The 12,777-nt window shown below is 40.8% G+C and overlaps 1 protein-coding gene across 1 annotated transcript in view; it reads right to left on the bottom strand.

Moving 5' to 3' along the window:
* Positions 1 to 838: 838 nt before the first annotated feature.
* The window catches only part of ANKRD13A (ankyrin repeat domain 13A), a 32,669-nt gene continuing 20,730 nt past the window's right edge, over positions 839 to 12,777 (bottom strand). Inside the window, exons 7-15 of the mRNA XM_066370733.1 lie at positions 12,653 to 12,719; positions 10,927 to 11,008; positions 9,938 to 9,999; positions 8,708 to 8,838; positions 8,080 to 8,237; positions 7,273 to 7,386; positions 6,217 to 6,377; positions 4,251 to 4,318; positions 839 to 3,169 (exon numbers count right to left, since the gene is read on the bottom strand). Of these exons, the coding sequence (XP_066226830.1) occupies positions 2,974 to 3,169; positions 4,251 to 4,318; positions 6,217 to 6,377; positions 7,273 to 7,386; positions 8,080 to 8,237; positions 8,708 to 8,838; positions 9,938 to 9,999; positions 10,927 to 11,008; positions 12,653 to 12,719 (1,039 nt within the window). The 3' untranslated portion in view covers positions 839 to 2,973. The remainder of the gene's footprint in view (positions 3,170 to 4,250; positions 4,319 to 6,216; positions 6,378 to 7,272; positions 7,387 to 8,079; positions 8,238 to 8,707; positions 8,839 to 9,937; positions 10,000 to 10,926; positions 11,009 to 12,652; positions 12,720 to 12,777) is intronic.

Raw genomic sequence — 12,777 nt, 5'->3', positions numbered from 1 at the left:
ATACAAACCCAAAACTCAGCCTACGTCTTCATTCCAATGTTACCATCTGTTCAGTATGAGATTTCAAGCCAAAGAAAGACAATATAATCTTTGTAGGAAGAGGCTTATTACAGAGACAAAACCATCAATTCTGGGAATTAGGCCGAAAACTTTTCTGTACCAGAGACCGACCACCTAGTACCTTCAAATAGAATTATTTTCCTGACCATCTTTGGGAGTATGGAGGAGGGTGGTAGTCAAACCCTTGACCTCATAAAACTGAACTATACTCAGAATACCTACCACATACCCAGATGCACACATAGGACTGATTTATTTACACCAATCATTAAAATGAGTTATTTTAGCAAACACTAATCTTAACTTTCTTTGAAGTTGAGACTAAGAAATCTGCAAATGCTGCTTGATGTTTAGGGGCTCTGGAGTCTTATATTTTTCCTGGCTGGATCTCAGTTTTAAATCACACCTATTTCTAGACGTAGGCCTAGTTTGGACTTGGAACTCCATCGCTGTGCTACTGTCATTTGAAGTTGCCATAGTCCAACTTGTCTTTGATTCATCTGTGTTCTGCAGGAAACTTTCCAAATTAAGTAATCCCTAGGTATTGTGTTTCGACCAGAGTAACAATTTTCTTCATAGTGCCCCCGCCTCCAAGTATTGCTGTTTACTTTCCCTCTAAAGCAAAGCAGTGTTGTCCTGTTCCCAGAAATACCAAGGCCTCGTTTAATATCAACATATTTGGTGTAGTTAAGCCTAGAAGCCCTAATCATCACCCAAACTTATAACAACAGCCTCACAAAGCACTTGGGCTTCAAAGGAGAGAGCATATTCAGTCACGTTAGAAAGTTGATACTGGCTTGGTTTTCCTTACTCCACAAGAGCCAGTCCATCTCCAAGAGGAGGCTGGCTACAGAGGTCTCAGAGCAGCCCTGACAATGGCCTGCTATCAGTTTGAAACCAGGAACACTGGGCTGTGGACTGTGATTGGGCAGGAAGGCTGAGAGGAGCATGTCCATTTGTGATATACAAAAGGGCACTGGGAGGGCTTTCTAATATTCCAATAACACAGGTGGTGTGGGTTCATTCAGGCACTAGAAAACAACGTGAAAAGACAAAACTCAAAGGCTGTCTAGGATATTATATGAGCACCCTCTAAGGAAGCAGTCTTTATTTGCATTTGAAGAGTGAACACAAACTGAACAGGTTGACCAAAAGCTCAGTCCCTTTTTAATTGACTTCCTGGGACAAAGAGACATGGGGAAGCAACAATGGAATGCAAACATAAGAGATTACCTAGGGTTCACCTCAGTGAGTAAACAGTGCAGCCTAACTGCAGCCATTCCCAAGAAGTGTCCTCACACAAGGTAAACGCTAAGTAAACAAAATGCCAAGGTATGTATCTGAAACAAATGTGATGCTGTATATACTGGCCTGGTGTGCAGAAGAGCAATTTTGGTCAGACCATGACAAAAAAAAGGTGATTATATGGAATCAAAAGCACATTTCTTTGTGACTAGGAACGTTGTACTGGCAATGCTAACTGTGTAATACAGACTGTAACCGGAACAAGACTTTTAGGTTTCTCTTCACACCCCAAAAAGAAGCCCAACAGATACCACACTGATGTAAAACAGAGGACAGTTTACCAGGCAATTTCAGTGCATCCCGTGGGATTGAGCACAGAGCAGGCCAGAGGGAGCACACCCTCAGCTGTTCCCCAGGGTTCTGCATGTTCTGCAATGGTTATTTACAGAAGGGTTAGACAAAATAGTTAACTACCAAAGGTATCCCAAAAAGGCCTGAGAAAGTCTGGTTAAAATGTATAACCATGTATTGCTACTGATGGGAATAGTTTTTATATCGTTTAAAAATAATAAAAAGATTCTGTTAAAAAATATATTTATCCAGAAAGATGTTGATTTGAACTCTAAAAAGCAATGTGAATCACCACTTTCCCTTTTGAATGCAGAGCCATTGAGTTCCTTTTGTTGCTTCCTTTCTAATTTCTACCCCTTCCCAAGGGAGCCCAGGGCTCACAGTGGGTGGGTCTCCCTGGACCTCTGCATGGAAATCCTGCACCAGAGGTGTGGGGCACACGTGTGTGGTTTGGTTCTATGCTGTCTGGTAGTTTGGCCAACCTGCCCACTGCAAAAACAAAGCTCGAGTTCTTCCAGCTGTTCCTTCAGGGCCAGGATTAGCTGCCTTGGATTTAGCCTGGAGGATCCTGCTCTCAAAGGAACTGCTTCACAAAATCAAATCAGATCCTTCAATAAGTAAAGTGAGGTGGTTTGAAATTAGTAATTTTTTAAGGCTAAGGCAACATCCATGGTCATTAGTATATCTTAATTTGATGCAAATAGTTAGCCCTCATCTAAAATAGATCCTTGTATACCACTCCTCTCTAACTTCAGCTGGGGACGGAAGGAATGGAATAAGGTAGAGATGGAGGAGGAACAGTGACGGTATCCTAGAAACCCTGTATAAAGGTAAAAATAAGAGGAGGTCGGCACAGATAACCCATTTCTTTGGTGAACTGTGAAGAAGGATCATAAATTTTCATAAACCACACTCTACAAAGGCTGCTGCTCTCAGATAGAAAAGCACCCTGTCTGCAATAACTAGTTCTGTTATTACTCCTTGGTAACAATTAACCTACAGACCTGCGGGGATTGGGGTTTTTGTCTAAAGCTGGTAGTAAAAATGTGACCTGCAAGCCAGTATAGCTCATGGAAAGTGACGATGCTCTCCTCCCCTTAGCCTGGGGATGCGGCCTGCCGGTCCCCAGCCCGTTAACCAGGGAGTGTCGTGGCTGGACCTGGGAGTCCCTGGTCCTGCACCTCGGCACAAAGAAGCAGGCAGCTGCCGTCTGCTGTGCACATGGAAGGTGCAGTCCCTCAGCCCCAGGGCCCTGGTAACGCAGCACCCGCCTGCAGCCCAGAGCCTTCGTGGCATGCAGCCCGTGGGCAGAAAGGTCTATTTCTCAGTGAGAGACAGCTCTAAGACTTGCTGCAGCTCTGCCTCCTCCTCCTGGAGCCGGAGCTCCTGCTCCACCAGCTCTTTGGCAGAGAGCTCCATGGCCAGCTGCAAGTCGCTATCAAAACTGCTTGTCTCACGTGAGGTACCAGGGCATAGGCCTTCTGAGCTGGTGAGGAGGCTTTCCTGGATGGCCCTGGGTTGGGAAAAAGAGGGAGGAAAAGAAACAGTGATTATCATCGTCATCATAGTGGAGGCAGCACTAACTACCCTCCTTAATGGCTTCTCAAGTGCATGCTGTGCCAGCCACTTTATACGCACTCTCTGTGCATGATGCCATTGGATCCCACATAACTCTGGGGGCGTAGGTGCTATATACAGATGAAACCTGAGGCTCAGAGAGGTTAAGAAACCTGCCCAAGGTCAATTAGTTACTAAGTGATGGGGCTAGGAATTGAACTTGGATCTATTTTGAAGCAAAACTCAAGTTCTTCAACAGGTTTTCATATGCCCAAAGTTTAAGAAAATGCTTTGTAGCCTGACCGGGCGGTGGTGCAGTGGATAGAGCGTCAGACTCGGGTGCAGAATACCCATGTTTGAGAGGTCGCCAGCTTGAGTGAGGGCTCATCTGCTTTGAGCAAAAGCTCACCAGCTTGAGCCCAAGGTCACTGGCTCGAGCAAGGGGTTACTCAGTCTGCTGAAGGCCCGCAGTCAAGGCACATATGAGAAGGCAATCAATGAACAATTGAGGTGTTGCATTGTGCAAAGAAAAACTAATGATTGATGCTTCTCATCTCTTCGTTCCTGTCTGTCCCTGCCTATCCCTCTCTCTGACTCTCTCTGTCTCTGTAAAAAAAATAAAAAATTTAAAAAATTAAAAAAAAAAGGAAAATGCTTTGTAAAATGAATCTTTCTGGTTTCCTTCCTTAAAAAGAAAGAAAATGTAATCATCTCTGTAGCTCTTCCCCAAAATGCCATCATTCTTAAAATTATATAAATGTCCCACTGAGGACATTGAGACCCTGTGTGATCAGTCTTTGCAGATCAGACCAATCAAAATACATTTCCTTGAGGCCTGTCTGCCAATGGCACTGGCCCATGAACAAGTCAGCACTTCTGCCCATTTCTGGAAACTCAGCCACCAAGAGATCAGAACTATTTAATGCCACAAGGAAGCAGGGAGCCAACACTTTATCAAGTTTCCCCCATCGGGCAGTGTTACATGTACAAAGTGCCTGTGCCAACCTCGGTTTAATCATCAGGATTATGTCAATTACCTCTCATACTGAGCATCATAGACATGTGTCCGGCCAATCCCTCCATTCGAAGCTGGTCCTGAAAGGTCCTAGGAAAAACAAACATGATGGATGTGAATACCCCTTAGAAGGAATAGGTGTCATAAGGAAATGACAGCAATGAGAATGAAATTAAAAGTATTTACATGTCCATATTGACAGTGCTGTGTGAAACAGGGGCTTTGGTTATCTTTAAAATGACACAGTGCAAGGTAGCACATGGTTCTCTACCCACAGCTTCTCATACTTGATACAAAATAAGTCTATTAAAAGCAAAGTTTAAATGAACAAAGCAGGTGACTTTTAAGGTTAGAATACATAATTCAATACCGTCATGTACCACATAACAAGGTTTCGGTCAATGATGTATATACATCAGGGGTAGTCAACCTTTTTATTTTTTTTTTAATTTTTATTTTTTGGTAGTCAACCTTTTTATACCTACCGCCCACTTTTGATTCACTGTTAGTAGTAAAATTTTCTAACCACCTACCGGTTCCACAGTAATGGTGATTTATAAAGTAGGGAAGTAACTTTACTTTATAAAATTTATAAAGCAGAGTTACAGCAAGTTAAAGCATATAATAATAATTACTTACCAAGTACTTTATGTTGGATTTTTGCTAAGTTTGGCAGAATAAATCTTTATAAAACAACTTACTATAGTTAAATCTATCTTTTATTTATACTTTGGTTGCTCTGCTACCACCAACCATGAAAGCGAGAACGCCCACTAGTGGGCGGTAGGGACCAGGTTGACTATCACTGGTATACATGATGGTGGTATAACATATAGCCTAAGTATGTAGTAAGCTATACCACCTAGGTTTATGTAAATGCATTTATGATGTTCACACAACAATGAAATCACCTAATAATGCATTCCTTGTATCCCCATTGCCCTTCGTCAAGCAGTACATAACTGAATCTGTTGTCTATGACTCTGACTACTGCCCTCTGCAAAACTATGATCAACAGGTTATGTAAGTATTGGAGGAAAAAATAAGCTTACTTATATAAGAAAAGAAAAGAAAAGGCGTACTGGGCTGATAGTGATGCCCAGGGCTGGGTCTTCTCCCAGGAGGCCTCTCAAAGGAAATAGGCTCTGGGGTGTGGCCCTTGGCCAAGTAGCCTCAGAAAACTGAATGGCTCTAAGAATGGGTCCATAGGAAAGGCGAAGAGTTGGGCTCACATTACTCAAGCTCTGAGGTTCAAGGAGAAAACCAGAATGCAAAAAACCTGAGCCTGGGACGCCCCAGGAGGGAGGGGACAGGAGTCCAGACTTCATGCCCTGGATTGTCCCTGGCAGGTGAGGCCTTAAGGAAGATCCACAAAAGAAAACAAAGGCAACTGTTCTTAACTCTGGTCTGTCCTGTTGTAGGCTCTACTTTTAGCTAGACTCAAAAGAGTTTGGGATTATACCCCTTATAACAGAATAAAACATCTGAGTAAAAACAAGAAAATGTTGACAAAGAATCCACCCACACTTTCATCACACCCTTAATTGGGCAATCAAACACAATGATTGGTCTTCCTTGGGGAAGAGTAGTCTCCAAATACCTTATTATGAGCCTAATGACACATAATAATATTCTAGGGAAAATATGACAGTTTAAATTAGCACGAATTGACTGTTTCAGTACCATAAAATCATATAGTACATCCCACAAAATACATAATGATTAGTTACATGGGTGAATATAAGGAAAAGGCAGGTCTGTCAGCAGATATCCTGGAATGAGCTGATGGGTCTATGCAGATTGTATGAGATATGCATAGCTCATATAATTACCTTTTGGAAAACACCAGGTATATAAAATACAAAACCATCTCTGTCAATACCAGAAATGTGCCAAAGTTATTTAAAGTAATATTTTCAGGTTAGCTTCAAAGGCCAAACAGGAGGGTAAAACCTGCCATGTCCTGCCATTTATTCTGAGGAATGCACCTGACTCCTGCTAGACTCCAGTAAGCTCTGCTGGATGGCAAACTGCATTATCTCGTAATCTTCGTCCTGCAAATGCATGTTTTTGCCATTGTCTTGAACATGGTACGATTCAGGAACTTCAAACACAGACTGATCAACCTCAAAGTTGGTGCCCGAGGAAGCTGAAACACAAAAGGGGGCAGTCCGGTGCCTGGGTTAGTAAAATAAATTTCCACATCAACTCTGTATACACATTTTTAAAATTAAAAAAAAAAAAAAGATAAAATTAAAACGATTAAAAGTTTGCTGCTATGTGAGAGAGATTTTGAAGAATAATCCTGACAGACAAAAGTACCAGAATACTGCTTTCCTCTTTTTGCTTTGATTATATTTTTAGTGATAAAATTAATGCAGTCATAAAAAATACAGAAGAATATACAGTAAAAAGTGAAGATCTCCATACATTCTTTCTCCTATTTCCAAATTTCAGAGGTAACAAGTGTTTTACGCATATGTCCTTTGAGAAATGTGCTATGTATATATACAGTCACACCAGTGTTTTTTCTTTTTTTATTATGAAATACAGTGAAGATATAAGAGAGAGATAATGTGTCTGTGTGTGAACTTAAATTCAATTATATTCCTATATACTAGCAATGAATAATGGGAAAATAACAAGAATAAATCCATGTACTATAAAATCCACAGTATCAATGGGGTTGATGGGAAAGCCTGAGGAAGTTTAGGGGGGGTAATGGAAATGCTCTTGGTCGTGACTGCGGTGGTGGTTACGTGTGTACATTTGTCAAAATGCATTGAACTGTCAAACTTAAAAAGGAGAGCATTTTATTGTATACGCATTACACGTGAATAGTCATTTTTAAAGAATATATTGCATTCTTAATACAAGTAGGGTCATACATATTCTCAAATTTTGTTTCACTTAATCTAAACTAAATCTATAATTTTCTTGATTCAGCCTGGAGAGCTACTTTATAAGATACTCCAATTTCAACCACAATAATTAGTGTAATGACTAAATGTCTGAATTAAAGAAAAAAAAATCACACAACCCACCTGAATCAGCCTGGGTCCCGTCCACATTTTGAGCTACAGTTTCTTCAGCAGTGCTACAGCCGTTAACATTTCCAAATGTAATCCGTGCATTTAAGACATGAAACAAGGGAATTTCTAACAAAATAAAAGCTTTTATGAATAACTCTCCTGCAAATAATAATTAGCCATCATTTAATAGTTAGCTATGAGTGCTTACTATGCTGAGACCATGCCAAGTATTTTTTGTAAGAATGATGTCACGTAATCCTCATAACAACCCTTCCCAGTATATAGATAGGAAAACCAAGACTCAGAGAGGTTAAGCATCTTTTCCTAGATCACAGTGAGTAAGTGATCGAGCCAGGGTTCAAGTCTCATGAATGCATAATGATCCAAAATGTAAATTCCTCACAAGTAACATGCACTGTATATCATATCATGAATACTACTTCAGGCCCTAAAACATATTTATGTATCAAAGATCATGGTGTCAATTGTCTTCCTCAATTAACTACCTAATTTAAAGTTTCACTTAAGATCTGATCCTGAAGAAATGAATGTGTCACATTTTTGTTTTTGTTTTTTTACATCGGTCAGTGCCATCAATAAATAGAACTGATGGATGGGTAATCTCCTAATGTTGATATGGAAAATGACCAAGAATCATGACACTTCTTTAAGCCAAGTTAAACTAGAGGATTCTGATCTCCTCTATTATGTCCACTGCATGCTACTTTTGATTCAAGTGCCCCCATTCCCTAGAACACATTCTGTCACCCCCACAAAGTACAAAACCTACAAGTGCTCCTCTGGTTCATTCAATGGTACCTATTTTGACAGGAAATCCAGATGGGAATTCCAATTTGATGAAATCTCTCAGTCTTGCAAAATGAGCGCTAGTTCTGGCCATCAGGTCAATGATGGGAATGACCTGCTCCACGAGAGAGAGAGGAAATTCCTCACACATCCACAGCGTTGCTTTAAACCTGCAGGATTTGACCAAGAAAAGATGAGTTCTACAAAGTAGTCTAGACAACACCAGCCTCCTTACGCCACAGTCTTCCCTGTTATCTTACATCTCAATTCAGTGCTATGATGGGACTAGCCCAACAAGGAATCCAGAATACTCTGAAATCCAGCAGTCAGGGAAACAACCTCCACTACAACCTGCAAGAGCCTTAACTGAGGGCAGGCATGAAGAAATTGCTACTGTAGAAACCATTTCGTTTGATCAGCTAAAGCTTGCTGGCAGTAAAATGAATTCTTATATCCAATCTATATTCTACTTGGAGAAGGGCTAATAAGATGGGCAATCTACTGTTAGCCTTTGTCAAATAAAGGAATTTAAAATTATTTTTAAAGGGACAGAATAATGACTGAACATGACCTGTAAGACATCAGAATTCTGAAACAAATAAGAATCTGAAGTTGAAAATGGCCATTGAATCTTTCTTACTTTTGTGTTCTAATCGTCAGCTCCTTCGGCCTTCCGATGTCCCTGTCTTTCAGGTCAAACTCTTCACTGAAGTATTCGTCTGGTGTGATGGCTGTAGGGTTGTTTGCAGAGGCACATTCTGTGGTGAGGTCCTGCCGAGCCAGAACTCAGGGGAATCAGAAATGCCAACTGATGCTCACAAGTGGAGGCCTATGGCACTCAGTCTCTGAGGTGGGCATGTTAACCAGCTACAGATCAGGAAGTTCTAGTCATTAACTTTTTTTTATTAAGTTACTGCACAGAACAAGAAAATCTATGAACATATATTATCAAACTACATGGTGAGTCTAATGGATTTCTCCATCTCAAAATATTTCTCCATTCTTTTGTACTTTTATCTCTGGATTATAAGAGAGAGAAATATATGAAAGCATAGGAGATCTGGGCGGGGGGGGGGGGGGGTTGGAGTTTAAGTTCTAGCTGTCATTCTCTAGCTTGAGACCCTGGAAAGGTAGTTTCATTTTTCTCACCCTCAGTGACATCCATTGTAGCAATTTCACATAGTTATTGTGAGGATCACATGAGAAAATATTTGTTAAGCTGCTCTGTTAAAATGTGAAGTCCTGCCTGATCAGGCAGTAGCACAGTGGATAGAGCATCGGACTGGAATGCAGAGGACCCAGGTTCGAAACCCCGAGGTTGCCAGCTTGAGCGTGGGATCATGGACATGACCTCATGGTTGCTGGTTTGAGTCCAAAGGTGGTTGGCTTGAAGCCCAAGATCGCTGGCTTGAGCAAGAGGTCACTCGCTCTGTTGGAGCCCTCCCCCAACCCCGGTCAAAGCACATTTGAGAAAGCAATCAATGAACAAGTAAGAAGTTGCAACAAAGAATTGGTGTTTCTCATCTCTCTCCCTTCTTGTCTGTCTGTCCTTATCTGTCCCTCTATCACCAAAAAAAAAAAAGTGAAATCCTGAAATCCTTTTGTTTTCATTTTTACAGATAGATACTAGTTTATAACATATAAGAAAGAAAGCCCCTGATTTCTAGAATCACTACCCTTCCCCTAAAATCTTTATTTTTAAAGACTCACTCATCTAATTCTCTTCCAAGAGAGTGTCTCAAATTCCGCTTGGGAGTATTCTTTAGCCTTTTCAAATACAGTGGTCCGTTCCAGATTCAGTAAATGCCATCCCAAGGACAGAAAAGTCATCTCCTTTACACTGTGCTGAAAGCATGCTGCTTCAACTTACCCCTTGAGCACCAAACTGGTGTTCCACAGTTCCCAACAAAGACTCCAGTGGGTTCCTGTCCGCTATAGAGGGGGGAAACGTTTAATGTCTAATATTATACTCAACTTGTGACTACAGATTCTCATCATATTTTAAAGTTGCTGATCCAAGCTACCTGCATTAGGAAGTCCATTTATGGAAAGACTCATAAAAACCACCCACAATAACCATCAGCTATAAATTATCCTTTGGAGGACACTTTTATTAGGGTCTCTAAACTAGATGAACAACAGTTACAAGAATTAAAGCAGATAGTGAAAAGAGGCTGGATTTGAGAGTGAGCCAGATCTGGATTCCTATCTCATCTTGGTTGGTCACTGCCCATGTGTCCTGGGCCTCAGCTTCCTCATTTGTCAAACTGCAGTAATTATATTGTGGTAGTTACAGTGAACAACAGCGGTGATGGTAGTTAACACTCACTGTGTGCTAGTCACACACAGCAGGCACTGCTCTAAATACTTACATGAAGTAACTCATCGGCTCCTTCCAATAACTCTAAGAAAGGTATGAGAGCACCTCCATTTCACTGCTGAGGAAACTGAGGCACAGAGGGTCAGCAACTTCACAAAGCCGCAGAAGCAGCCACTGGTGCAGGTGGGAAATGGCGCCCATTTATTAGCAGTGTTTTGACTCAGAGTCCAAGTTCTGTCCAAATCTTTCAATTTGATAGTTTGGACCAAATCATTTATTCCAATGACAAATATTCTCCAATAACCGTATCGACTTTTTCATCCAACAATTGTTCTTCGTAACATATAAATAAGCCCTCATGAATGGTTTTAATTATGGCTGAAGCCAACTATGAGAAATATCTCCAAGAATGAGTCAGACTAAGGCATGTTTTATAAATGGATGTGATGGTTAGGATTAGCACAACCAATCACATCAACCCCCAAATTTAACAGAGCCAACCAAAGTTCTCTCTAGATTTAAAAGGTGGAGAGGATTACCTTTATATCTCTTTTTTTCTTCCTCAGTCAGATGTTCAGTCCGTATTTTGGTTATCACGCTCACATTATTTACTGTGTAAACCTTGAGAGACGTGTGCAAGAGAAAACAGTGATACAGGGAATCAAAATAAAAAAATAAACATAGTAAGAGCAAAAATGCTGAAGCCAAAAAAAAAAAAAATCCAGCCAAATAAAAATGAGAAATGGTTAACAATCATTAGGACCCTTCAGAGAAAATACACAAGCGATAAGCTTAGAAATGCATCAGCAGTCACTTTGCATGTCTGAGAATCTTAAATACTGAGGAGTTAACAGAGACAAGCTGCATCTTCCTACTGGCCCTTCCTGTTGCTAAACACTCTCAAAGAATGTCCTGCAATTTAGGTCTCCCCACTGGACTTCTATTGTGCTAACACATCTCAACCTGTATTCATTTGTCTACTGCAGGGGTCAGGAACCTATGGCTCACGAGCCAGATGTGGCTCCTTTGATGGCTGCATCTGGCTCACAGACAAATCTTTAATAAAAAAATAACAATGTTAAAAATATAAACGTTCTCATGTATTATAATCCATTCATTTCCTACTGCTCATGTTCATGGTTGCGGGTGGCTGGAGCCAATCACAGCTGTCCTCTGGGACAACACCACATTTTTATTGGATAATGCGTAACATACACGGGTTGTATGGCTCTCACAGAATTACATTTTAAAATATGTGGCGTTCATGGTTCTCTCAGCCAAAAAGGTTCCCGACCACTGGTCTATTGATTTCTGGTCCCCTTATAAGAGGACTGACTTAGACAGCCATCTGCTGGCAGAAGGGAAAAGGGATGAACACAAGTTTCTCTACACTGATGAGCTTTACAACCAACAAGTCACTATTTAAAATGTATGCTAGATAGTGACAAAAAAGATTAACTGCCAGTGTAGATGCTCTGTTATCAAGGTTGACTTGGGAACCATGGGGGTTAACAGAGAATTAATTGTATTGGCCATATGTTCAAAGGTTTACAAAACGCACTCGCACTCGGCACTGGAACAACTGTTACTAAATGTATTTTGCTGAGAATGATGTAAGTATTCTTTGCTGCCCAGAGGTCACCAGAGGATTCTGCAGTGCCTGGCTCCATCACCAGGAGCCATCAATCCCTGCTGCACTGCAGGGCCCAGGAGGGGCCAGGAAACAGGGCTGTCCTGCAGACACAATGCCAGCTGTCGTCTCCACTATGACAACTATGTTCTAAATTCACTGATGTCATGTCAGTGGGCTATAAGCCAGTTGGTTACAACTAGGCTAACTTAAAAAAAAAATCCATAAAAGTTCTTTTACAATTTTTTAAAAAATCCACTCAGGCTATAAAAAATGGTGAACAATTATGCTAAATGTAATCATCTATTTTTTTTTTTTCTTTCTTCCTTTCTTTTCTTACTTTCCTTCTCTCTCTCCATCTCTTTTTTTTGTGATTCCTACCAGGACAACTGGTACCTGTACTCATTTCTCTAAAATGCTGTTTCTGTTTGGCATAACTAGAGACCTCTTTGGGACATACTATGGCATTTTCTGAAAGTCAAATAAAATAAACATCCAAGTGAGGGACACGTTAGACAGTATGCAGTCCCCAGATAATCTCCATGGCACAGAAGCATGACAAAATCTGAACAGATTCGCATTTGCATAGAAGCTAAATTGCTATAATAAATCTTATTTTAAGAGTTTCCTTTTACCTTTGCTTCGTAACCATTAACAACTTCTGCTTTATCTGTCCTCCAGCCCCAGAATCCGGATTTAGTTCTGATAAAAAGTGAACACCACAAATTTCTACATGTACAACATGCCATTCAGATTTATC

The sequence above is a fragment of the Saccopteryx leptura genome, chromosome 2 (genome assembly GCF_036850995.1).
Source record: "Saccopteryx leptura isolate mSacLep1 chromosome 2, mSacLep1_pri_phased_curated, whole genome shotgun sequence".
Classification (NCBI taxonomy): domain Eukaryota; kingdom Metazoa; phylum Chordata; class Mammalia; order Chiroptera; family Emballonuridae; genus Saccopteryx; species Saccopteryx leptura.
The sequence above is the reverse complement of the archived record's forward strand: the minus strand, read 5'-3'. Positions and strand labels throughout refer to the sequence as shown.